The sequence below is a fragment of the Anolis carolinensis genome, chromosome 4 (assembly GCF_035594765.1).
Source record: "Anolis carolinensis isolate JA03-04 chromosome 4, rAnoCar3.1.pri, whole genome shotgun sequence".
NCBI lineage: Eukaryota > Metazoa > Chordata > Lepidosauria > Squamata > Dactyloidae > Anolis > Anolis carolinensis.
Window position 1 is genome coordinate 251,320,710 of NC_085844.1, and position 26,574 is coordinate 251,347,283.

Consider the following 26,574-nt stretch of genomic DNA (forward strand, 5'->3'; position numbering starts at 1 on the left):
TCAGTTGGAGGCCAGCGTGAATGTTGTAGTTAATCACCTTAATAGCATTGAATGGCTTCTTCTCTCGACTTCTTCCTGCCTGGGGGCATCCTTTGTTCAGAGCCGTTAGCTACCCCTGGTTGATTCATGTCTGGAACTCCTCTGTTTACAGAGTGTTGCTTCTTATTTACTATTCTGATTTTTGAGTTTTTTAATACTGGTAGCCAGATTTTGTTCATTTTCATGGTTTCCTCCTTTCTGTTGAAGTTGTCCACATGCTTGTGGATTTCAATGCCTTCTCTGTGTAGTCTGACATGATAGTTGTTGAAGTGTTCAAACTACATTGTTGTTGATAGTTGTTCAAACATTGATAGTTGTTCAAACTACAGGAAAGGAGATTCCACCTGAACATCAGGAAGAACTTCCTCACTGTGAGAGCTGTTCGACAGTGGAACTCTCTCCCCGGGGCCGTGGTGGAGGCTCCTTCTTTGGAGGCTTTTAAGCAGAGGCTGGATGGCCATCTGTCGGGGGTGCTTTGAATGCGATTTCCTGCTTCTTAGCAGGGGGTTGGACTGGATGGCCCATGTGGTCTCTTCCAACTCTACTATTCTATGATTCTATGATTCTAAGTGGTTGAGCAGCGAAGGACAAGAGGGATCCTCTCACCTCTGCAGGAGTCTACCATATACCATGCAGCTGTGGACAAGGGACCACCAAACACAGAATTGCCCAGGCACATGAAAGGCACTGCAGACTCACTCAACCAGAGAAATCAGCCATAGCAGAGCCCTTGATGAACCAACCTGGACACAGTATATTATTTGAGAACACAGAAACTCTTGTTAACAGAGCATTGGGAGGACAATTCCGAATCCTGAGCAGAGCAAATCTATTCTTGATCTCCATAATCAGGTCCATTTAGATAAGTCTTGAAAAGTGATATCTTCTTGCCTGCATTGTTCATGAGATTAAATAAGCTATTGGATCTGAGCCTCCTTCCGAAGAAAGGCTGATCTTTGCCAGGCACATACTTCATCCTTCCTGCCAAATAATGTCCAGAAAGAGATATTGTCAGCATTCTGGAACCTCAAGTCCATTTGATACCTCTTGCTCAACAATCTTCCCAAAGTTTATGAAATGATATGGAAAACAACCCACTTAAGAACAACACCACGGCCATGATGACGGCAAATCCATTATCTTAATGTCCTTGGCATCTTGTTTGGGTCCTCCCCATGTTGGCCACTCATATAAATGGCTCTTGCCACCTCTTTATTTCCAGAGTCAGAAAGAGGTGAGAGGACCAGGTGGCCATAGGCCACTCCAACCACACTTATTGATTTGAGCGGGCCGGGCGGAATCCAAATTTCTCAATTGATTTTAGAAAGAGAGACTCCACTAAAACAGAGATGGTTCTTCAGAGATGAGCAAACACCATGGACCCTACTGTATCTCTGTGTTTTAGTCTGAACTTTACAGACATTATCTAAGATGCTGAACCTAAGACTCAGCCCCTTGGATAGTTCTGCAGGCTAGGGGTCAACATCTTTGGTAGCTCCTTCAAAGTTCTGATAAACATTAATCTCAGGGGAATCTCCACTATTAGCTAATTACTTTCCTCTTGATATTCATTATTGATTATTTTCGTGTTGCTATTGATGCTGTTCCTATCTCCACCTTCATCTTCCTTTTACCCAGGAGAAAGTTTTATAGAATCGCATCTTATCTCAACAGGTTTGGCCAGAACTAAGATGTTAGCAGTTTGGTGCATTGTCTTCTTCTGTGGTTGGCTTTCTCCATCACTGAGCCAGCAGCTTCTCCCGACAGATGTTGTCATCAGGGTCAACAAAGGTGTCTTACACAATGGTAAGCCAATGGAAATAGGGCTTTGAAAGGACTATTGACAGAAGGTGATGAGTTCTCCTTCTGTAGAGGTTTTTAGATCAAAGTTGGGTGGTCATCTTCCAGGATTACCTTAGCAGTGAACAACGACTTTGGGAGATAAGGTTCAAATACTCTCTTATCCATGGCAATCCATTGAGTAATGTTGGGCATGTCCCTCTCACTTCGTGTTAAAGGAAAGCAGTGATGGAAAACCTACTCTGAAGAAATCTGGCCAAGAAACCCCTGTGATACATTTGTCATAAGCTATGAACAACAAATAAATAAAGACCAGGGGGATTAGCACACTGTTCTGTTGTACTCTCATAGAAATACATTAGTTCCTCTTTAGTTTCAGTCTTATCGCACAACAGCATTGCGCTCCAGGTATTGTGGTGTTGCCAGGGCATTGAAAATACAGTAGAGTCTCACTTATCCAAGCTTCACTTATCCAGTGTTATGTATTATCCAATGCAGTCTGCCTTTTAGTAGTCAATGTTTTTGTAGTAAATGTTGCAATGTTTTGGTGCTAAATTCGTAAATACAGTAATTAGTACATAACATCACTGTGTATTGAACTGCTTTTTCTGTCAATTAGTTGTAAAACATGATGTTTTGGTGCTTAATTTGTAAAATTATAATATAATTTTATGTTTAATAGGCTTTTTTCTTAATCCCTCCTTATTATCCAAAATTTTTCACTTATCCAATGTTCTGCCGGCCTGCTTATGTTGGATAAGTGAGACTCTACTATACATTTTTCTGCCCCACACTGGAAATAATCCATGAATCACCCACGTTTTGTGCAATAATTCAATAACCTGGATGGATTCCTCTTTGTGCTTTCTTCTGTGATTGATTTTGGAAATTGTCTAGGGTCCCACTCTGGGAGAAAGGCATCATCATCATCATCATCATCGTCATCATCATCATCATCACAATAATCCTTTTGTGGGCTCTATTTGGGTATGCCCAGGTTATCTCTCCCAAGGGATTCCCAAGAAAATCTCTAGCAGAGAGGCCTCCCAACCACTTCTGGTGCTCAAGCAGGGCTGTGCACAGATCCGTTTTTCAAAACAGGCTCCAGCTGTTTCGGCTCTTTTGGCCAGCCATAATAGCATGGCGGCACCACCATTTTTTCAGCAGCAACAGACCATGTGGCAGCCAACCATGACTACTTTTGGTTTCATTTGGCTACATGTGGAACACGGAGAAGCAACCTGCACCCCTGCAGGGAGGTTTCCCTGTGAGCCCTGCCTGTTGAACTCTTCAGAACAGAAGGAAGACGTGACATGTCTTTTAACCAAACTGGACCTCCATTTTTCTGTTGCGAGCAGGGGCAGTTCACCTGCCAGGCAAAATAGGCATTTTCCTGTGGTGCCATCTTGTTGGGGGTGCCACGGGCAAATCCTGGCTCCACCAGGAAGGCGTTCTGCGCTTTGCAGACCAGAGAAGCGGCGCCTGCTTCTCTGGTCTGCAAAGCGCCGAGAAATGGCTTCCTGGCGAGAAGGAAGCCGTTTCTTGGAGCTTTGCAGACCAGAGAAATGGTGCCTGCTTCTCTGGTCTGCAAAGCACCAAGGAACGCCTTCCTTCTCGTTCCTCGGTGCTTTGCAGACCCCTCCCCTCCCTGCTGCTGCTCAGCCCCCCCCCCCCCGGTTTGGGGTGTGTGTGCCAAAATTTGGGAGGGGGGGTGCCAAAATTCTGATTGCCTACTCTAAAAAATAAGAACGGCTCTGGTTGCGAGCAGGCTTCGGAGAGAGACAGATTGTGCTCCAGTCCACTCGTGATCTAAATTCTCACTGACACAAGCTTCAAATGTGGGGTAGAGGTATATTGCCATTTCTAAAGCCGCAATAAAATGAGCAGGTAATTTAAATCTTTTTTTAATAATGGCTCATGCTCCTTCAGGTGGTGTGTCTCCCACTGCAATAAGTGTTTAAAAAGGGTGCCTTAACTCAGCTTCATTGAAAAGATGTTGAGAGCAAACGATCCCAGAAAAGGTGGTTTCTTAAGTCTGATGCCTTAACCAAGGTCTATATGAAAAATATTAGAGCAAAGGAACCCCCCCCCCCCCACCAAAAAAAGTGGTTTTCTTAAGATTAATGACCTAAAAATGACAAGGGAAGCCTTGGAAGTTTCCCCATTGCCAGATTTTCCCAAAGAGAAAATTGATCTTTTGGTTGCTGGATTGAAAAATGGAATCTTGTCTGCCTGAATTTGGGAGGCTACTGAAAAATAGATCAGGGGGGCCACCAAAATCCGGACATTGAAAATGGCATGGTGTTTGGTTGAATTGCACACCCCTATCCCTCACAATCCCTTTGCCATTATATTGTCATAATATTATAATACGACATATCATACCATGGTATCATCATAGCACTATTATGGATGCCATTTTTTAAAGTAGACAAAGCAATTGTGTAGTGAGGAACTGGGTAGAGGAGATGGCAATGGCATCCTTAATGTGGATGAAAACATGGACCAGAGATATTCTTAAAGTGGAAATGCTCAAGGGCGCAGAAATTAGCAACCGTCCTGAGACCTGCTGATGCAGAGTTCAAGTGGAATAACATAGCATAAAGGAGTAGTGTGATGAGGCCCAAAAACCAATGGGCCTTAACCCAGCAGGCTCTTCTGGAAAGAATTCCACTAGAGATGCATTGCTGAGGTTGTCTTGTTCTGCTTCCTAATGAACTCATTTCCTTTGCTTGACTTTTGCAGCTGTCTCCAACTCCATGGCCCAAAGCAATGCCCTCCAAGGAGCCATGACAGATCTGCCAATCGGAGGTGGTGGTGATGGTGGTGGTGATGGTGGTCTACTAGGAGGCCTCCTTGGTGGTGGTGGTGGTGGTGGTGGTGGAGGAGGAGGAGGTCTGCTAGGAGGTCTTACAGGGGGCTTACTTGGGGGAGGAGGGGGAGGACTGCTTGGTGGCCTCACTGGGGGCTTGCTTGGAGGGGCAGGAGGGGGTGGTGGTGGTGGGGCTCAGAGGCTGGGGGGCTACAGAGCTCCAGGTGCTGCTGGTGGCAATGGTGGAGGTCCTGGTGCTGGTGGGCTGCTGGGGCCAGGAGGCCTGTTGGGTGATGGAGGTCTGCTTGGCACTGCAGGGATACTTGGTGGTGGTGGTGGTCTCCTTGGGAATGGAGGTCTACTGGGCAATGGAGGCCTCCTGGGTGGAGGCGGCATCCTGGGCATCCTTGGAGAAGGAGGTCTACTTTCCACGGTCCAAGGGCTCACAGGGTAAGGCTTGTTTTTTTTTTTTTAAATCTTTGTGACAATTATCCTGTCATGAATACTTTTTGAACCTTAAAAAATGTTCTTTTATTCCATTTTTGGTAGGATAGATTGCATTAGGCACTTTCAGGTAAAGAAGTAGGCACACAGACTCTAGTACTGGGTTTTATAATATCTATATTGATTACACAGACAAAAAAGGAGAAACATTCACGTATACTCTAAGATTCATTCATCATTCATCCATCCATCCATCCATCCATCAAGATTCTTACCATCTTGATTACGTTGATCAGCTTCTTGAGAGGAGGCGTGTTAAAGTAGGAATGATTGTATATAGAGTTGTTTAAATGTAATTGAGTCATGGTGGTGCAATGTGTGCTGGAGATTGCATCATGCACTGTGTACTGTTTACTATGCCAGTGTGTAAAGGGTTAAGTGCCTGCAAACTTGGATTGCATCAGACAGCAGAGTCTGGGATAAATTGCCCTCTGCTTCCTATCTTATTTTTTTCTTCTTTGTTTCTTCTTTGTTTTTCCTTCCCGTCTGTGCCTGTGTGAGAACTGTGTATTCAGTTAGTGAGTAAAACTTTTGATAGAGAACTGAAGACTCCAACGTCATTATTTATCTAGTGTTTTCTCGTCAGCGACTTCTGCTGCGTGTGTGCCTAGCAAATCGCTCTGACAAGGCGGCTGTTCAGAATGGTATCCAGAATGGTCTGACACATTTTTCAGGGAGAAAGGGGTCTCTCTATGTACATTTTTTGCAGTAGATGTTCTAAATTGATTAACTTATTATCCAGCTAAAATATGCTGACACTTCATCAGTTCTGGACAGATATTGGTTTTACTTCTTAACATAAGGGACAATTGTGGTTGACTTCCTTGACTTAAAGAATCATTGTCTCTGGTCATGTCAGAACTTTAGTCATTTTACTTCATCAGCCTTTTAATGTCATTGTAGGCCTCAATCTTCTTAGGAGGGCATCTTCAGTCTTCACCAAACCCCAATCATATATCAATCATACAATTTCATTCAATCAACACATCACAATCCTGCAGGTTGTTTGAGAAGCCTCAGCTTCAAAACAGAGATGGGAGTGGAAAAGACACCCAGGGCAGTTACAGTCTGGAAGATTGTTGGTTTCATACACATGTGTAATATAGTAAAATCCCCATATCCATTATGAGATGCATTCTCATTCAGGCTGTGGTTACCTGAAACAATGAGTATTAATGAACTTAAATTAACTGATTTCTGGGCCCAGGATACAATAGAGCAGGCATGGGCAAACTTCGGCCCTTCAGGTGTTTTGGAGGGCTGAAGTTTGCCCATGCATGCTATTGAGTCACTTTAGGGCATCTAGAAATTCTTAGAGAGGTAATTTCTCTTGTCTTGGAATTTCCAAGATAATACAGGGTGACTTTGTAGTAATGTCTGGGAAAACATATAATTTAATTCCCTGGGGGACCCGTTTAATTGTTAGAACAGTCATTTGGGCATGGGTACATGAAACAGCAGAAAAGGATCCTGTGGTTACAGAAGTATTATTATAAAGCTATCTATCTATCTATCTATCTATCTATCTATCTATCTATCTATCTATCTATCATCTATCATCTATCTATCTATCTATGGTGTGTGTATATATATATATATATATATATATATATATATATATATATATATATATACAGTGTGTGTGTGTGTATGTATATACACATATACACACACACATAAAACACTGCTGTGCAGCGGATATGCTCATTTCATTGTGAAGACTGTGAAAGAGTGGGTGGCAAAAGAGACTTGAAAGTAGAGACACAACTTGACATGTAGACATTGGAAATTATATTTTGAAACCATCAAATATTTATCATTTAGAGGAACCAACTCCAGAAATGTGCAATTGTCCATGTGCTTGAAAGTTATGTGCTAATATTCTACTACAGTTAAGAAACAGAACAAAGAGTTGATTTGTACAAATAATGAAGGGCTATCAAACTTGACAATAGTTAACTCTCTTCTGATTTCCAATATAAATGGATTTGGGTCCAATTGGTAGCCATGGGATCTTTGGAACCATATAAGATGGCTCATGAGCTGTCATCTGCTTGTTTCCTACAGGTTACGGATTGTGGAGCTGACTCTTCCCAGGATAAACCTGAAGCTTGTACCTGGAATCGGGGTCCACCTGGATCTGTACACCAGGGTGGCTCTCAATGGCAAGAGGTACGTAGGACAACCTGAGATATGAACATGCAATGGACAGAAAGCTCCTTGGCTGCATCTTATCTTGGCTCTTCTACACTTACCCTTTTTTGATCCCTTTCTTAGACCCTAAGAGGAAGGCAATGGAAAACTTTCTCTGAATATATGTGGCCAAAAAAAGCTTAGGGCAGCATTATTGTAGTGGATCCAGTATGGCATAGTGGTTAGAGTGTTGGGTAGCAGTCTAGAAGGCCAGTTTTCATATCAACTTCTTGGAGACTTTGGGTTCTGAAGAAGGCAAACACAAAACCTCTTGCCAATGAAAAATCACGATTGCCTTAATATCACTATAAATCAGAAATGACTTGGTGGATTCCAATACAAGAAGATTCACTTCATGCAGAACAGAGTTCTTCATAGTGTAACATAACAGTAAACTTCTAATATCTGGATTGGCAAATTAATTTGAATGGAAAAGAGAAAGCCTGTCCTCACACAATGCAGAGTGAACTTTTGAAAATCATTGGCACGAGATGGAATAATGGGAGACACTCAACTTCTAATTGACTTTGATATACTAGCTCTTCCAGTGGCTCCTAATCAGAAAGGTTATATAAAGATGCTCATTGTGTTGAGCCAGTAGGACACTGAATCCAAGTTTCTTGGAAGCATCATTGGGAGATGCTTGTTGAAAGCTTGGGAAAGGATGCTGGAGTCCAAAAAGAGAGAGGAATGGTTCAAGTGGTGCCCTAGTCAAGGGAAGATGTCTCTGGACTTGACTATCTGTCAACAAGACCTCTTATTTTGTGCTTCTGCTCTTCTCCCCTTTGAGATGTCATTGTACTGCAACTCCCAACATCCCTCATCATTGTGTATTAATGTGTGGGGGAAATTAGCTTCTTTCTCCTTCCAATCCAGCTTCCTGGGTTTGCTCGACATTGCGGTGGAAGTGAACATCACAGCAGTTGTCCGACTGACCATGGATGGGACCGGATATCCCAGATTAGTGATTGACCACTGTGATACCCTTCTTGGAGGGATCAAAATCCGACTCCTCAGAGGGTAAGCAGCACCATCAGCTGTGGATTATATATACATACATTGATTTTGGCAACACCATTGGGTTCCTCTCCAACAGCAAACTTGCTAGTGGTCTTTTTGGTGGCCAGGTCTTACTGATTAAGTCCCAAGAAACATCATCTTGGACCACCACACATCTTTATCATATATTGCAATGTTATAGATGGGGGTGTTTTTGTAGGGTTTTTTTTTTTGGGTTGCTCAGACTTCCTTTTCAAAGTCTTCTCCTTGTTTTCTTTCCTTTTTGCCTCCAGCCTGCTTCCAATTGTGGACCATTTATTGGCACGCATCCTTAACAGGCTTCTTCCAGATCTGGTAAGTGACAATAACACAGTTGGCTCTCACTTTTGTGGAGGATTTGATTATTTGTGAATTTTATTAATATGTTCTCCCTAGGATTCTTTATTTTCTGCTTCATGTTGGAAGACCTAGAGATTCAACACTTACTTAGAGAGAAAACACTTCAAAAAAAGTCACCTTAATACCAAAATTGCCCTTAACCAAAACCGAGCAATAACTGAATTGATAAAAATATTGAATTTGTGAAATAATTTTGTGTGCCATGACAATTGTATTGTGTTTTCCAAATCCAGCACTCAAAAACACATTGAGAAATAGCTGATGTGTCAAAAAGATAGAGGTGGCTTCGGCCTTCCAAATTTAAAACTTTACTTTGATGCTAGTGCTTTGACGTGGATCAAAGATTGGTGCAATTTAAAGAAGGAAAATATACTAAATTTACAATCTTTTGATTTGAGAAGGGGATGGCATGCGTACATATGGTACGATAAAAAACGAATAGAAAAATTTTTTGGAAACCACTTTATCCGATCATCATTGATAAAAGTTTGGGAAAAGTATAAAAAATTTATGTACGACAAAACTCCACAATGGATCTCACCATTAGAAGAAAACAACAGAAAACTATTAGGATGGTCAGAATGGCCAACTTACAAAGAAATTTTAATTAAGAAAAATAATGGATTCCAAATTAGACCCCTTGAAGAACTAAAAAGGAGATACAGAAACTTAACATGGTTACAATACGCCCAAATTAAGGAAAAATTTGCGGTAGACAACAAAGTGGGCTTCTGTTCCAATGGAAAATTTTGGGATAAGATACTTCAATCCGACAAGAAAGAAATAACAAAAATCTATGATAGATTACTAGAATGGACGAACGTAACAGAAGAAGTTAAAAGCTGTATGGTAAAATGGGCTCAAAATATTGGACGTTCAATAAGTATGGCAGAATGGGAAACATTATGGAGGAAAAAAATAAAATATACCTATGCTTGGGACTTAAAGGAAAACTGGTTAAAATCCTTCCACAGGTGGTATATCACACCCAAAAAGTTGGGGGAAATGTATAAGAGAACTCAAAACAGCTGCTGGAAATGTAAAAATCGTATTGGATCATACTATCATGTTTGGTGGACATGTAATGAGACAGGTAAATACTGGAAAATGATACACTCAGAATCCCAGAAAATATTAGGAAAAAAATTTCCGATGAAATCAGAATACTACCTGTTAGGTTTGACAGATTCAGAAACAAAATTAAACGCAAATGAAGACAAACTGTTTACGTATATCAGCACAGCTGCAAGGACTATCTATGCGAAGCATTGGAAATCACAAGTGATCCCGGGAAAGGAAGAATGGCTCGGGAAAATCGAAAATATCAGAGATATGGATGAATTAACGTTCTTACTAAAGATACATAGAGGACAGCCAATAAAAAAGACAGACTGGGATCAATACAAAAAGTATATGGATAATCAGTAAGAAACAAGCCTTGTTACTGTAGAATTAAACAATGTACATCAGTACAACCAGGACTTAAAAATAATTATAATATGAACAAATTGGCCCCCATAAGGGAAGAAGGGAAGTACAAAATTTATGTTTTTTAAGTAATTAGTCAATGTACGTGTCTGTGTTTCGTTGCTTTTTTTTCCTTTTCTTTCTTTTTAGGTTAAAGGATTATTGTTATGTGTTGTGGAAATTTAATAAAAATTATATATATATATATATATAAAAAAGAGAAATAGCTGATGTGTTGAAGATAGTTTTTCATCCCATGCCTCTGATCTGGGAGAAGATGAAAAAGCACTGAGGGAAAGAGGAATAACAAGGCAAACAATTGCTCTTATTTTAACAATATCCTGACATTTTGCCTCATATGTCTCATTGGAATATCTCATTGGGTTTTCCAGCTTTGTCCTGTCATTGATGTTGTCCTTGGTCTCGTCAATGATGAGCTGGGATTCGTGAACAGTAAGTTTTTTTCTTGTGATTCGGTCTTCCTTGGGTGCATCTACATTGCAGAATGGATAGAGTTTGACAAGACTTTCAGTGCCATGGCTCAACCAGGATCTAATGCTCTGCTCTGTATGATGGCTACTTGGTCATGGAAGCATGGAGAGATAACCACCAACATGGAGAGATAACCACCAAGTCCAAGAGATCTTTCTTCTTGTTAGGGATTCCTCTTCTTCAGAGGAGGAAGGGGAGCAGGAGAGTGTTCATGGATCTGGGGGTGAGTTGGAATCGGAGGAGGAAACTTTGCAAGTACCCTCATTTCAAGAGAGGTGAAAGGAAACAGAGCAGAGATGTAATTCAGCTAGATTAGCTGCCAGAAATGCAGCTGAGTAATGAGGAACTGCCCTAGCAGCTGTGAGGGGACCCAGGGCTATAAAGCAGAAGCAGGTGCAGCCAGCTTTTGCTGGTAACAAACTGACTCTAATGCCTTTGTTCCCCTGGTGCCTGCTTCGAGTCTGCATCTGGGTTTATTGCTGTTTCTTTGTCTGAAGTAAGACTGCTATTTGATTTGGGAGTTTATCAGAGACTGTGTTTGCCCTATGACTTCCTTGCTTCTTTTTGCATTATTCCACTGAGTGTGCTGTACTTTATGTTTTGCTGAAGTAAAGCAGTTTTTATTTACTTACCACAGTATTTTAAGGCTGTTCTTGAAAGACAAAACAGGACACTTCTTGATTTTCCTTGCAGCTCTAGTTCCCCTTGGTTTGATAGGAAGCATCCAGTACACTGTTTCCAGCCTTCCAATCATCACAGGACAGTTCCTGGAGATCGACTTAAATGTAAGTCTAGCTTTGCTGAGATGGGCCATGCTATATCTTCTATCTCTCTTCTAACAAGACAAAGCAAAGAAAGATAGAATGAGTCCTGGAATGCTAGAATGAAGCAAAGCAATCCAAGTTTCCATACAGCGCAACTCCTCATGTCCACGGAATGAGACCCAGAGTTTTTATTTACCTGCATCTGACAAAATATGTCCTCTCTTGGCATTTTCCAAGTCCACCAGGTAAGTTTAGGTCAATGGCCACATGGGAGACTTTCCACTAACTTGTGATTCTTTTGCTCTTTCCTTCTAGACCATAGTAGGGGCTGTGGCTGGACCTCTCCTGGACTATCCACTGGGCAAGCCAGAATCCGTTCCTTTGCCTGCAAGGGTGCCCATGCCCCCATTACCACCAATGGATGAGACCACCTACTCCCAGCTGGGACTCTCTGTCAATTTCCTGAGAGCCGTCATTGCCCTCTTGCAGAAACAAGGAGCTCTGGACATTGAAATCTCCGATGGGATGGTGAGTTGAAGCCCAGATCTTCTGCAGGCCAAACTCTGAGCACTTTGTAGGGATGCACAGAACATTTGAAAACTCAAAGATTCACCCAATTAAGAGCATATCAAGTGTATGAAAATCCCAATGTAGAGCTTCCTCCTCAAGACACTTCTCCAAATTTTCCCAGCCTGTGAATAGATTTAATACGCACCAGAGTGATGTGGTTTGAGCATGGGACTATGACTATGGAAAAAAGAGTTTGAATCTCCACTCAACTATGGAAACACACTAGGACAAGTTACATACTCTCAGCTTTAGAGGAAAGCAAAGGGATAGGCTTGTCGTAGGTTTGAAATAACTTCAAGGCACACAACAACAAGTTAAAACAGGATTAAAAGAGTTTCAAACCAACCATGTGCATTAGCATCTTGAGATAACTCAATGAGACCCAACAGCTATAATTAATAGCCATGGCATAGATCCCAAGATCTTTAGAAGCTATAACTCCTAAGATTCCATAGCAGTGAGCCATGGCATTTAAAGTGGAGTCAAACTGCTTTAACTCTACAATGTACTCTACAGTGTAGATGCAACTCTACTAACGCTAATTGCGGTGAAATGGTTGGAGCATTGGGTCACAACTCTGGAGGCCAGGGTTCATTCCCTATTCAGCCCCAGAATATCTTGCATATCCATGGATATCTTTTGAATAACTTTCTTTTTCCATTTCCCAGTTCCCTGAGCTTCCTCCCCTGATAACCTCAACACTTGGAGCATTGATTCCTGCAGTAAGTGGATTCACTTGTCTTAAGTCCCATCTATATTGCAATGTAATGGAGTTTGAAACTGCATCTTGTAGTCAGTGTAGAATCATAGACTGCAGTTCAATGCAGTTCTACGGCAGTGTAGATGGTGACTCAATCTGTGCTTTGAAGAACTCCATTTGTAACCCCACTGTGTGCAAATTCTAGGATGGGCAGGATGGGGCAATGGTTTCTATGTGGGACTAGGAGGTCCGGGTTTGAACCCTGCTTAACCCTGAAAATGTTACTGTTTTTGTGATATTGTAGTGAAATGTTTAATCTATTGTGGCTGTTGAAGTGTGTGTATTCATTCCGGCAAGCATTCCAACAGTCAAGAGGTTAATTGCAGTGAGCCCTGATTGATGGCTAGAAGGGCCATCGATGCTACATGACAGGAAGATATGTCATGGACTGTGGAATGCAGGGTGGTGCTTTGGTTCACTGATAACAGATTCGAAAAGACACGGAGAAACTGACTTAACGTCAGGGGAAACCTTTACCTTTACCTAGAGTTTAAAAAGTATTCATGACATGCTTCTTACTCAGCGTTTCCCCTTTTCAACTTTCCCCTTGTCTGAACTCTCTGCTTTCCTGGTCATTTTCCACGATTATCTCAGCCCTAGTCCCTTCAAGCCTTGTCTGCTCCAAGTTAAGCATGCCTATAGTGTTCCTTGGTGATATCCTCAGGTTTTCCCAAAGTTCCCAGAGCCTCGTCCTCTGCTTCTGAAGGTGACGGTTGCTGAGGTCCCCTCCGTGATGCTGAAGAAAGACAAGGGCCTGATCCATCTCAAAGCGACTGCAGAAGTCCTGGCTTCCAAGCCCAATGACGAGTACCAGTCTCTCTGTGTCCTAAACATTGTGAGTATGCGGAAGCATAGGGCTCTTCCGTTCCATGGGCTTATTTTGTTTTATTGCTTTGTTGCATGACATTATTGAATTGATGCAGTTTGACATCACTTTAACCGGCACAGGAAAGGCTAAAGAACATGTAAAGCTAAATCTTCCAGGATTCCATGGCATTAAACCATGGCAATTGGTGTCCAACAGCATTAGGTCTGCAATGTAGATAATACTCATGGTTGGAGGAGCATAATACGTAGTGAAGCTAGGTGGGCCATGTGGGTCTGGTTGATAAAATGTAATGTTTGGATGCACCAATTCCTGCTTTTTTGTTGCAGGATTGTTCTTTGCTGGCCAAGTTTTCTGTTGAAGACAACAAGCTGAAAATCAATGTCAGTCTTGACAAGTAAGTCTTCATTTGAAAATCGTAATTGAAATGATTTGCAGAATCAATGGAGAATTGCCCTGACTTATTATTATTGCTGTATATGCATGTATTTGACTAAGTTTCTGTGGGATCGCCACTTGTGTGTATGTGTGTTAAGGGAAAAAACACCTGGTCAATCACAATTCATAGTTGGGTAATTAGAACAATCAAGGACAACAAGCTTGAACTACTTCCTTAATGGGGTATAACTTGGGGAATGTTTGTAATGCTTTTTGGGACTTACTGAATCGTTTGCTTCAGAACTTACTCGGAGTAAGTTCCTGGCTGAGAGCCTACTATGTTTTCTCCTTGCACCATTGAAGAAGAAGAAATCTCCAAAGAAGATGCATGAATTTAATGCAAAGAACTTTACGTGAATTTGTTGCTCCAGATGGACTCAGTTATTTTGAAGCTGGAGGTTTTGTGTTTTTGAAGCTGCTTGTTTAATTTTCTCATTGACTCTGCTACTTAAGAGTAAACTTTGATTTTTCCATTTTCTTGGCTTGTATTTGCTCATTGTGGATGCACAAAAGGGCTGGATAAGTCTGGACAGGACTGCACGTAGTTTATTTTTCCACAAAACCGTAACAATTATGACAAGCGCAATGGCCAAGTTTAATAGTTATACCCATGAACAAATTATCTGCTTTGAACTGGATTATATGGCAGTATAGACTCCTATAACCCAGTTCAAAGCAGATAATGTGGATTATTTGCTTTTAATCTGGATGATATGGCAGTGTAGAAGGAGCCATGGAGACAGAAATCTTACCTAGTAGCATTGTTGTGCGTCACTTTTCATGCAAAATGAAGTCTTGGAGAGGGTTGGAAATATAGTTGTTTCCACCTCAACACAGGCTTTTGAGCAGAAGCTGGGTGGTCATCTGTTGGGAGGGCTTTTATTGCATATTTCTGTATGGTACATTGGGATTTGTTTGGATGGCTTCTTGGGATACCCCTCACCTAGCTATCTACTAGACTGTGGGAAGTCCTCACTTGGAATAATAACCATGTGTCCAGTTCTGGGCAAAGCAATTCAAGGAGGAGATGGACAAGGTGGAGTGGCCAACATGGCCAAGTTCTCTGAGGAATGACATAGGGAGCTGGATATGTTGAGCTTGGAGAAGAGAGGCTGATAGAAGAGGACATAAGAGCCATGTTTTAAGCATCCAAAAGGAGGTCCTACTGAGGAGGTAGCTACTCTGGAAACTAGGACACAATGGAGCAACCAGTTCAAATTGCAGGAAAGGACATTCCACTTAAACCTTAGGAAGAACTTCTGAGAATACTGTGGAATCTCCTTCTCTGGAGGCTTTGAAACAGAGGCTGTCTGGCCATCTGTCGGGAGGGGTTTGATTGTGCTTTTCCTGTCTGGCAGATTGGGGTTGGGATGGATGGCCCTTGGGATCTCTTTCAACTCTAGGTTTCTATGATTCTCTGGTTTTTCTGACTGTTCTCCTCTTGTTTGTTCCCCTCTGCAGGACCCATCTCTCCCTGGCATCTTCAAACCTGGGGAAATTCGATGTAAGAAATAAGTCAGCATGGTGGGGTTTGTTGGGGGTAAATAATAAACAAAACACAAAACACCTGTTGGGTAGGTACATGAATTAACTCCTCCCTCTCATGTCCTCCTTGTGCTGCGCATGGGACTGATTGTGTCAAGGTAAGCAGTTAGATCCAACCAAACACTGCAAAGTCCTTATCTGTAGTTAGTAGAGATTTATAGCACAGCCTCTGACCTTGTTTGCTGCTCATCGCTTTAATAACCACACGTGAACCCTGGCTTTCATCCAAACTCATTGGGAGGCTTTTAATCTTCACTCCTTGCCTTATATACAACTATTTATACATCAGTTCTGTTATCGGTATATGTAGAGATATAGCAGTAAGAACAGACCACGGAACAACAGACTGGTTCGAGATTGGGAAAGGAGTGCGGACATCAGGGCTGCATCCTCTCCCCCTCCCTACTCAACTTGTACGCAGAACACATCATGCGACATGCGGGGCTTGAGGAATCCAAGGACAGAGTTAAAATTTCTGGAAGAAACATGAACAACCTTAGGTATGCAGATAATACCACTCTGATGGCCGAAAGCGAGGAGGAGCTGAGGAGCCTTCTCACCAAGGGGAAAGAAGAAAGTGCAAAAGCTGGGTTGCAGTTAAACGTCAAGAAAACCAAGATCATGACAACTACACCTATTGATAACTGGCAAATAGAGGGAGAAAACGTGGAGGCAGTGACAGACTTTATATTTCTGGGCATGAAGATCACTGCAGCCAGGAAATCAGAAGATGTTTCCTTCTTGGGAGGAGAGCAATGGCCAACCTGGACAAAAGAGTGAAGAGCAGAGACATCACACTGGCAATGAAGGTCCGCAGAGTCAAAGCAATGGTCTTCCCCATAGTGACCTATGGATGCGAGAGCTGGACCATAAGGAAGGCTGAGCGAAAGAAGAGAGACGCTTTTGGACTCTGGTGCTGGAGGAAAATCCTGAGCGTGCCTTGGACCTTGGCAAGAAGATCCAACCAGTCCATCCTCCAGGAAATAATGCCCAGTGGCTGCTCACTGGAGGGAAGGATATTAGAGGCAAAGCTGAAGTATTTTGGCCACGTCACGAGGAGACAGGAAAGCTTGGAAAAGATCACAATGCTGGGGAAAATGGAAGGAAAAAGGAAGAGAGGCCGACCAAGGGCAAGATGGATGGACGGGATCCTTGAAGGGACTGGGGGCGGTGACGGACGACTGGGAGCTCTGGCGCAGACTGGTCCATGAGGTCACGAAGAGTCGAGACGACTAAACGACTGAGCAGCAGCAGCAGTAGCAGTAGAGATATAGGCATAGCAACACAACAGAAGCAATGACTATGGCAACACACACACACATGGCAAAGGATCATCATGGCAAAGAAACTGCATGGCAAGGGAGCATGCACATGTCTGCCACTTACTTTTATACCCATAGGAACCACAGGAAATAATACAATTATCGTCATGCCTGTCTCATAGTCATAACTCAATGGAATCATCTCCACTTGCTTAACCCTTCAGTGAATATGCTGTGACCACATATCCCTTAGAACTGTATTTTTCACACATTGGAGTTACAGACAATGCATTTCTACTTAACACAGCAATATCTACCTAACAGGGTTGAGGGCTGAAGGTGGTCAATGTCACTCAGCTTATTCCATCTACTGCGCCTCATGCCTTGGAAACGGCTAATGATATAGATCAATAATCGTCAAGGCACTAATGACATAAAATCATGGTATTTTATTTGATAAAGAGCCAATGTGATGCAATGATTAGAGCACTGGATTACGATTCTGTGGAACAGGGTTCGAATCTATGCTCACCACAGAAACCCACTGAGGGCCTTGGGTGAGTCACACTCTCTCAGCCTCAGAAAAACCCATTACACTATGTCACAAAATTTGAAAAAAAATTATGTTTCTGGTTTGAAAATATTATTTCCTGCTTAATTGTGTGGTCCTTACTTTGAAAATGGTTGTCATACTCCAAAAACATTGTTTCTGTGCCATAAACTATATTGGATTGTTGAGACTCAATGAGATAATCATTGAAAAACTACAACAAAATGTGTTGCAATAATGTCCTTCCCGCAAAGACAAATTTTATTTGCACTTTAATACACTGTCCCCATGATTTATGATAGGAGCAATTAGGAAATGACATTTATAACCCAGGAACAAAAAATGTGTTGCATAGTGTTATAAGTGGACCTTATGGTCGTTGTAAGTCAGAAACAACTTGAAGGCACCACATAACAACAATGTACATGCAAACATGATAATTTATCAGATTATGTTGCATTTCTTTGAATATCTTCTTGGCTCGCTGCTGGAATTCTGTTGATATCCTGAGATGACATGCAGACAGAACATTTCTTTCTGACATTGCAAAGGAGAAGTTCAATATCTCATTGTATAATACTCTCTCATTACTTCTGGGAGTGCACACTTGGCTCTTTATTCCAATATGCAATAGACTTTCAGTTCTGGCAGCCATGGAGATGGGTGGGCACCAGATAAATGTAGTTTCTGATTGCTTGGGACTTACTATTAAAACTAGGCCTAATATTATACTCCATTCTATGTTATACCACAAACTCTGTATTGACTTGATATTAAGATTGAAATACAATCATTAAAAGAAAATTGATACAAATAAATGCAAAACTAATACAATACAATGTTTTTATTAATACAAACAACTCTGGGAATGCACTGTGCAATTTTAATTCAATAGCAACTTGCTTCAGTTGCAGTTGCTTCAGCTCCAGTTAACTGAGATCATAAAGATGTAATTAAACCCATTGCAAACTCCAGATACCTGGTTTATTTTTTTTTCCAGTTTTGGCTAAGACAGAGATACTAAATCCCATTTCTTTCTCCTTCAGGTCAAGCTGTTGGAGGGACTGGTAGACAAGATCATTGACATTGCATTTCTCCCTGCAATGAACGGTAAGAATGTGCCTGATTACTTACCGTATATACTCGAGTATAAGCCGACCCGAATATAAGCTGAGGCACCTAATTTTATCACAAGAAAACTGGGAAAACATTGACTCGAGTATAAGCCGAGGGTGGTAAATTTCAGAAATAAAAATAGAAACCAATAAAATTACATTAATCGAGGCATCAATAGGTTAAATGTTTTTGAATATTTACATAAAGCTCAAATTTAAGATAAGACTGTGTCCAACTCTGATTAAATCATTCTCATCTTCTTCAATGTAAATGTGCTTATGTATCCTTTTAATAATAATAGAGTAAAATAATACATGTAATAATAAATAGGGTAAAATAATAAATGTAATAATAATAATAAGATCAGAGTGGAATAATAAATGTATTAATAATAATACAGATGGCGTAGTGGACTAAGTGAGTTGAAGGTTGGGTTGCTGACCTGAAGTTGCCAGGTTCGAATCCCACCTGGGGAGAGTGCGGATGAGCTCCCTCTATCAGCTCCAGCTCCATGCGGGGACATGAGAGAAGCCTCCCACAACGATGGTAAAACATCAAAACATCCGGGCGTCCCCTGGGCAACGTCCTTGCAGACGGCCAATTCTCTCACTCCAGAAGCAACTTCGGTTGCTCCTGACACGAATAATAATAATAATAATACTAATAATAATAATAATAATAATAATAATAATAATAGAGTAAAATAAATGTAATACTAACAATAATAATAGAGTAAAATAATAAATGTAATAATACAAATAAAAATAGAGAAAAATAATAAATGTACCATATATACTCAAGTATAAGCCAGCCAGGACCCTCACTCGAGTATAAGCCGGGAAGGACCTTTTCAGTCCTAAAAAGGGCTGAAAAACTAGGCTTATACTTGAGTATATACAGTATTTTCTCCATTGTTTTCATACCCTAAATTAAACCACTTGCAAAATTCAGAGCAGCATAGCTTTAAGGTACAAATACACTGTAGAATGAATGCAGTTTGAGACCACTTCAACTGCCTTGGTGCAATGCTATGGCATCCTGGGAGTTGTAGTTTGACACGCCTTGAGCCTTCTCTTCCGCCAAAGAGTGCTGGTGCCTCACGAAAATACAACTCCTATGATTGCATCACATTGAGCCAAGGTAGTTAAAGTGGGGCAGAACTGTATTCGTTCTGAATGTAGATGCAGCTTTGGTTCAGTTGTGCCAATGCAAAAAAAAAAAAAAGGTTGGATAGCACAATCCATGCACAATTTTGCACATTGAGATTTGCATTATTTAAACCCAAGGTGGGATGATGATGATCATCATAATCATCATAATAATTATACTATGTAACAAAATTTGCATTTTTTTCTGTTTGAAAATGTTATTCCTATTTAATTGTCCGGTGCTTGTTTTGAAAGTACAGTAGAGTCTCACTTATCCAAGCCTCGCTTATCCAAGCTTCTGGATTATCCAAGCCATTTTTGTAGTCAATGTTTTCAATATATTGTGATATTTTGGTGCTAAATTCGTAAATACAGTAATTACAACATAACATTACTGCGTATTGAACTACTTTTTTGGTCAAATTTGTTGTATAACATGATGTTTTGGTGCTTAATTTGTAAAATCATAACCTAATTTGATATTTAACAGGCTTTTCCTTAATCCCTCCTTATTATCCAAGATATTCACTTATCCAAGCTTCTGCCGGCCCGTTTAGCTTGGATAAGTGAGACTCTACTGTAGTTGCTGTCCTCCAGAAACTTCATTTTTGTGGCTGCCACAAACTAGATTGAATTGGTTGAGACTCTATGACAGTGATGGCCAACCTATGACACGCCTAGCCATTTTTGCTGCCACGCTGCCACATGCAGATTAATTGGATGACTATGTCTTTTGTGGCCAAATTTGGTGTGATTTGGTCCAGTGGTTTTGTTGTTTACTCCATGGGAATTATGCACATTACATTTATATATATAATATCATTCTATTATTATTCTATTATCATTGTAATATATTAGTATATTATTACTATTATATTATTCATTATTCATGACTACATTGAAAGTAGAATAGAGAGAAATCAGCGTGGAAACTGCAAGAGGTACCATAGATTGCTGTACATGGAAATAGGGATAGTAAATAGTTTTTGATTTATTAAATACAGTTATATATTACAATTATACATTTTTGTTATTTAAACTATACATATTGCAAAATTATGGGTTTTTTTCTCTCTAAGTGACACACTACCCAAGTCATGCTAGGTTTTTTTGGTGAATTTTGACAGACCAAGCGCAAAAGCTTGCCCATCATTGCTCTATGAGGTATTCATTGACGAACTAGAGCAAAATGTGCTGCAGGATGTCCCTCCCACAAGAACAAAGTTTTTGCAGTTTAATAAACTTTTCCATGTTTTTTTATGATAGAATCAATTAGGAAATGACATTTATAACTCAGGAACAAAAATTGTGTTAGACAGTGATTATTTCTATCTTGCCTTTCTTCTCAAAGGGATTCATTGCTACTAATAAGCATATGAGCGCAACCTAATAAAATTTAAACTAAGGCAAATGCAAAAATTAAAAAAAATGATAAAAGTGTATCTTTGCAACAGATGCTGGGAAACTAAGGCTGGGTCTGCATCCAGCAAAATACAGAGGCAATGACATGCAAGAATGGGAAGGAGAGCTTTCCAGTTTTCTAATGGGATTTGAGATGTAATATCTTTATTTTCTTCCCAACTGCAGGCATCTTAAGTGGAGGCATTCCTTTGCCCAAGTTGCTGGACACAGACTTCAACAACGCAGACATCGATGTCATTGAAGTAAGTGCCAATGCCTTTGATGTCACCGTGAAATCATGGGATTTATAGTGAAGTGATGTGCAAACTCACTGAACTATAAATTACTCATTGTATTGAATTGATTTTAATGTAAGCCGCTTTGAGTCTCCTGTGGAGAGACTAAGTGGAGTAAATATAAACATAACAACAACAACTATTTTTGGCAGAAAACGCTAAAAACCTTTGAAACTACAGCTCCCATGATTACATAAGATTGAGACATGGCAGTTAAAGTGGTGTCAAACTGTATTTACTGCAGTGTAGATGCCACTTAAGATAGGGCCGTTTTAGCTTTCTGCAATGTTTGAAATGTGAGGACTGAAATAAAATGTCATTTGGGGAAGCAAAATTACTTTTTGTGTGGCCATTGATCTATCTGTCCATTCCATAATAGTCCCATTGTTGTTGTCTTGCCATTTTATACCGCACTTTATTGTCCATTCAACTGTGAAATTTCCTTTTCCCATTTTGTAACACTCTGCATTTCGCCTGGGATCTACGAATTAGTCTCCTGTTTTTAACACTGTATCCTGCTTGTTGATTTTAATGATTGTTTTTATTGATGTTGATGTTTTTACTGGGATAATTGTTTTATTGCTTTGTTACTGTTATTTGTTTGTTTTATCGGGCCAGGCCCCATGTAAGCCGCCCCGAGTCCCTTCGGGGAGATGGGGCAGGGTATAAAAATAAAGTTATTATTATTATTATTATATTATGCCTTCATACCCCCCTCTTTCACTTTTAAAAACACCAGATCATCAAACTGATATGGGATCAAGCTTTTGAAAAGAAACCTCCTTGATTCTTTTTATTACTATTTTTGCAAGGATCTGCTTGTGCTGTCTGCGTGAGGCGCTGAGAAGAGGTTCAAAGAAGAGCATGGAGACCCGTGAAGAAGACTCACACCTCCACTTCACTTGTCAATCCAAATAGATTCCGATGAGACCCGATTCATTTGGGGTGAACCTGGACTTGGTTTTGCATGCTGGCGGTTTCAGACGTTGCTCCTGGCATGTTATGTTCATGGTCCACTTTGCTGTAACCTTGTTGCTTTGAAGAGACATTGAACATTGAACGTGTGCATGCATGCTCATGATATTTCTTGCATGGTTACTTTGAAATAAAAGTTTCTGCTTCTCCACTGCATTTTTGGGATGACTTGAATGCCTTCTGATGCAGCAGCACATCATAGAATTCATAGAATCCTAGAGTTCAAAAAGCCATATAATCCAGGCCTCTTTGGCCTTGTAGAAAGACACCATCCAGCCCTCCTGACAGATGGCCATCCAGCCTGTTTAAGAAATTTCAGAGAAGGATGTCAGAGTATTTGCAGCGCAGCAGTAATTGGATGCAAGCAGTGGAATGCAGAACGAAGAGACACTCAGAGACGTTGGTAAAACTATTTACAAAGTTTTACTATATGCAGCAATAATCAACACAAACAGACTTGCAGACGACAGACGAACACAGGACTGCTCTGTTCTCCAACAGAAGACTCGAACTCTAGGCAGACAGAACTCAACTGAACTCAACTCAAACACTTGTGTCTGGATACTCCCTAGTTCCATCCACACATCAAGGTCATCATAGCTTCTTGGCAATTAACTCTTTCCACATTATGGCACAATCTGGATGATGCAATCAGTTGCAATACAAGCATGGCACAAATTGCATTTGAACACTATCAATACACAAATCCCACATTAACAAAGGAAACTCCATGACACTTCAATTCCATCGAACAGCTATTACTGTCAGGAAGGATCCCCAGCAAAGGCCATCTAGTCCAACTCTAGCTCTGCTCACTGCGATACAGCCGAGTCTCACTTATCCAATATAAACAGAACGTTGGATAAGCGAAAATGTTGGATAATAAGGAGGGATTAAGGAAAAGCCTATTAAATGTCAAACTATGTTATGATTTTACAAATTAAGCATAAAAACCATCATGTTTTACAACAAGTCTGCCGCTTATTTGGGAGTGTGGCTGCACTTGTGTTGTTGTTGGGTGTGTTGGTTTGCTGTGTGTTGCTGCCTAGAGAAACAGATGTGGACCTGGGCAGGAGACAGACTGCGTTGGATAATACAGAACTTTGGATAAGCAAAGGTTGGATAAGCGAGACTCTACTGTACCTGCTAAAGCAACCCCATCAGGGAACTGTCCAGCCCTATTTTGCAGATATCCAAGACTGTTAGAGTTGTGCAATCTGAGTAAACTGCGAGTCGTTTCATGTCCCGGCTTTCTTTGGGCCCCCCCGATCCATTTTTGGGAGCCTCCTGAATACGGGAGGGCAGATATCTTTTTTCGCTCTGGGGGTGCCGAAAGATTTGTTTTCTATCCGCCTATTAAGGAAGGGGGGGGGGCTTCCCAGGCTCCCCTTACCATCATTTTAGGCATTTAAGCTGTTTTTTTTCTATTCTATAGGAGAGGTCCTCGGCTGCAGGTAGGCCCACACTTTTAGGAGGCTTCTTTCTTAAAACTGTTTTTCTTCTATTGAGGAGAGGTACTTGGCTGCAGGCAGGCTTGCGTGCTTTAAGGAGACTTTTTATCTGTTTGTTTTTACTCTAGAGGAGAAGCGCTCAGCTGCAGGAGAGGCAGGCATGCATGCTTTCTTTCAACAGCATCAGCATGTCACACAGTTTTCCAAGAGACATTTTAAGGAGGCCTAGGGAAGGAAGAAATATGACCTGTACCTCAGTAGAGCTATCCTCCCTGGGCTACCTTAAAAATCCCATTTTCAGTGCCTGCAATCTCCTTTGTGTTTGCTAGTTTTGCTTCCTCAAAGCTGTTTCTACTTCTACTCTAGAGGAGAGGTAGGCTTCTCTTTTTGATTGCTGGTATCACTATTATTAATAATTATTCTTATCTTTTAGAAGTATTTGCTGAAGGAGAGGAAGGGAAGGAGAAAAAGAAGGTAAAAGGGTGACTCTCTGTCTCCAAGCCCCCAAACACAGGCGAACGCTCCCCATCCACCATCCCTCAAGTCCCCAACTCCCAGTCAATCCCAGTAAATAAAAAGAATCAGGAAAATAAAGGAAAATAAAGAAGATTCAACTGTGATGCCAAATAGGGGAGGAGGAGCCGAGATTGGCTACTGTTTGCTTTAGTGTTGGACGGGTTTTCGTACCAGAAGGGCCCTTATCATTACAGGCTGCCAAAGTACCAAAGGTACCAAAAGAAACAGAGGAAATAGAGGAAACGAAATCTGTGCACAACTCTAAAGAATGTTCCCTTCTTTCTATGGTTGGGATATTTAAAGTGAGACAAAATAATATCACCTCTCAGTCCTCTCTTTGCCAAACTCAAAAAGCCAAGAAATACCCTTAAGGTCACCATAAGTCAGGGATAATATGAAGTGAGCAGACCTTTCATGCAATGCTGTTCTTCCCAGGAGAAAGCATTAGAGGGCAGTCGAAGCCTTGTTATTTCTTTGCTCCTCCCAAATACACAATGTAACACAATTTCTATTCTTGGCATCTCAATGTTATTTCTTAATTGGTTCTTTCATTAAAAAAAATATGGGAAAAGTTTATTAAACTGCAAATACTTTGTTTTTGAGGGAGTGACATCCTGCAGCACAATTGACTATAGTTTTTTAAAAGAATATTTCATCAAATCTCAACCAATTCAACAGTATGAAAAAAAAACTCTAAAATCAGGTCAGTAAATAAAGAGCAACACTCAGAAAACAGGGGGATTCCAAACAGGAAACAATTAGGGACAGCTAACACCTCCCAACAAAGGATTCCCCCCAAGCAGGAAGCAGCCAGACTTTGAAGCTGCAAGGTCATTCAATGCTAATCAAGGTGGCCAATTGCAACATAATAATAATAATAATAATAATAATAAGAAGAAGAAGAAGAAGAAGAAGAAGAAGAAAACTTTATTTATACCCCGCCACCATCTCCCCAACGGGGTCTCAGGGCGGCTTACATGGGGCCATGGCCAGAACAATACAATATAAACAGCATATAAAAGAACAACACATCACAACACAGTGAACAATACAATAAATAATAATATCCATTACCATACAAATCAAGGATACAATGAAAACAAGGGCGGACTTCCAACAGAAAAGAGTTCTTTCTTCCACCCTGGACATGATTCCACAGATATATAAACCCCACTTGCCTAGTTTCCAATAAACCTCACAGCTTTTGAGGATGCCTGCCATAGATGTGGGCGAAACGTCAGGAGAGAATGCTTCTGGAACATGGCCATACAGCCCGGAAAACACAAAGCAACCTAATTCAACATAGTTTGCGGCAGCCATAAAAACTGAGTTTCTGGAGTAGAACAACTACTTTCAAAGTAATTGCCAAACATTTAAACAGAAAATAACACTTTCAAATCCTGCTTCTTGGCAGGGGGTTGGACTAGATGGCCCATGAGGTCTCTTGCAACTCTACTATTCTATGATTCTATGATTCTATGAAATCAGGATTCCCCCCTCCCAAATTTTGTTACATGGTGATGTTATAGCGCTGTGCAATAGCTCACGTGTAAAATTTATGCCTCATAAAAAACCAAATATTTGAACTGCCGCTCATGCACTCTGAGACATGTCTGATAAGAGCCAGCACCTTTGTTCAGTTTGTTTAATTAAAGTAATTGCTTGTCAGAACAAAGTTGGGGTTAGGACTCTTTTAAAAGCAGGTAGTTTATTTAGGATTCAACTCATGAGAGGCAGAGATTTCGTTCTCAATGGGAAACACACGCTATCCGGGAAGAGAGCAAAGGAGGAGTAAACAAAGAGGGATTTTCACTACTTGCAAGATCGCATTACAATCAGACATAGGGTGCATCTACAGCACGCTTGGGTAAACTTGGAGCCTCCAGGTGTTTTGGACTTCAACTTTTCGGAAAAGGAAAGGGCCTGAGGCTGTTAGGAATGATGGGAGTTGGAGTCCAATACACCCGGAGGGCCGAGGTTTGCCCATGCCTTATCCCTGATTTAGCCATACATTTCCTTCTCCTTGATGTCAGCATGACCCTGGATCAAGACAACCATGTAGATGAGGCTCCGATCCCCCTTTGAAGCTTTCAACTTTAGTTACTATCACCACATCTTGCGGCAGGGAGTTCCATTAGGTATTTTGGCAGTACTTCCTGTTATCAGTTTGGTATCTCTTGCCTTTTGCCTTCAATAAGTGACTTCAATAGATGTTTCCTATATGAGACAACTTAGGACAATGGCCAACACT

General features: G+C 41.0%; 1 protein-coding gene across 1 annotated transcript in view; it reads left to right on the plus strand.

Moving 5' to 3' along the window:
• Window positions 1-22,572, plus strand: part of LOC100559291 (BPI fold-containing family B member 4) — a 38,124-nt gene extending 15,552 nt beyond the window's left edge. Inside the window, exons 8-21 of the mRNA XM_062979789.1 lie at window positions 4,557-5,101; window positions 7,223-7,327; window positions 8,225-8,368; window positions 8,641-8,701; window positions 10,606-10,666; window positions 11,399-11,490; window positions 11,785-11,997; window positions 12,708-12,761; window positions 13,464-13,634; window positions 13,955-14,022; window positions 15,525-15,567; window positions 18,467-18,530; window positions 21,272-21,348; window positions 22,194-22,572. Of these exons, the coding sequence (XP_062835859.1) occupies window positions 4,557-5,101; window positions 7,223-7,327; window positions 8,225-8,368; window positions 8,641-8,701; window positions 10,606-10,666; window positions 11,399-11,490; window positions 11,785-11,997; window positions 12,708-12,761; window positions 13,464-13,634; window positions 13,955-14,022; window positions 15,525-15,567; window positions 18,467-18,530; window positions 21,272-21,348; window positions 22,194-22,217 (1,722 nt within the window). The 3' untranslated portion in view covers window positions 22,218-22,572. The remainder of the gene's footprint in view (window positions 1-4,556; window positions 5,102-7,222; window positions 7,328-8,224; window positions 8,369-8,640; window positions 8,702-10,605; window positions 10,667-11,398; window positions 11,491-11,784; window positions 11,998-12,707; window positions 12,762-13,463; window positions 13,635-13,954; window positions 14,023-15,524; window positions 15,568-18,466; window positions 18,531-21,271; window positions 21,349-22,193) is intronic.
• Window positions 22,573-26,574: the final 4,002 nt, after the last annotated feature.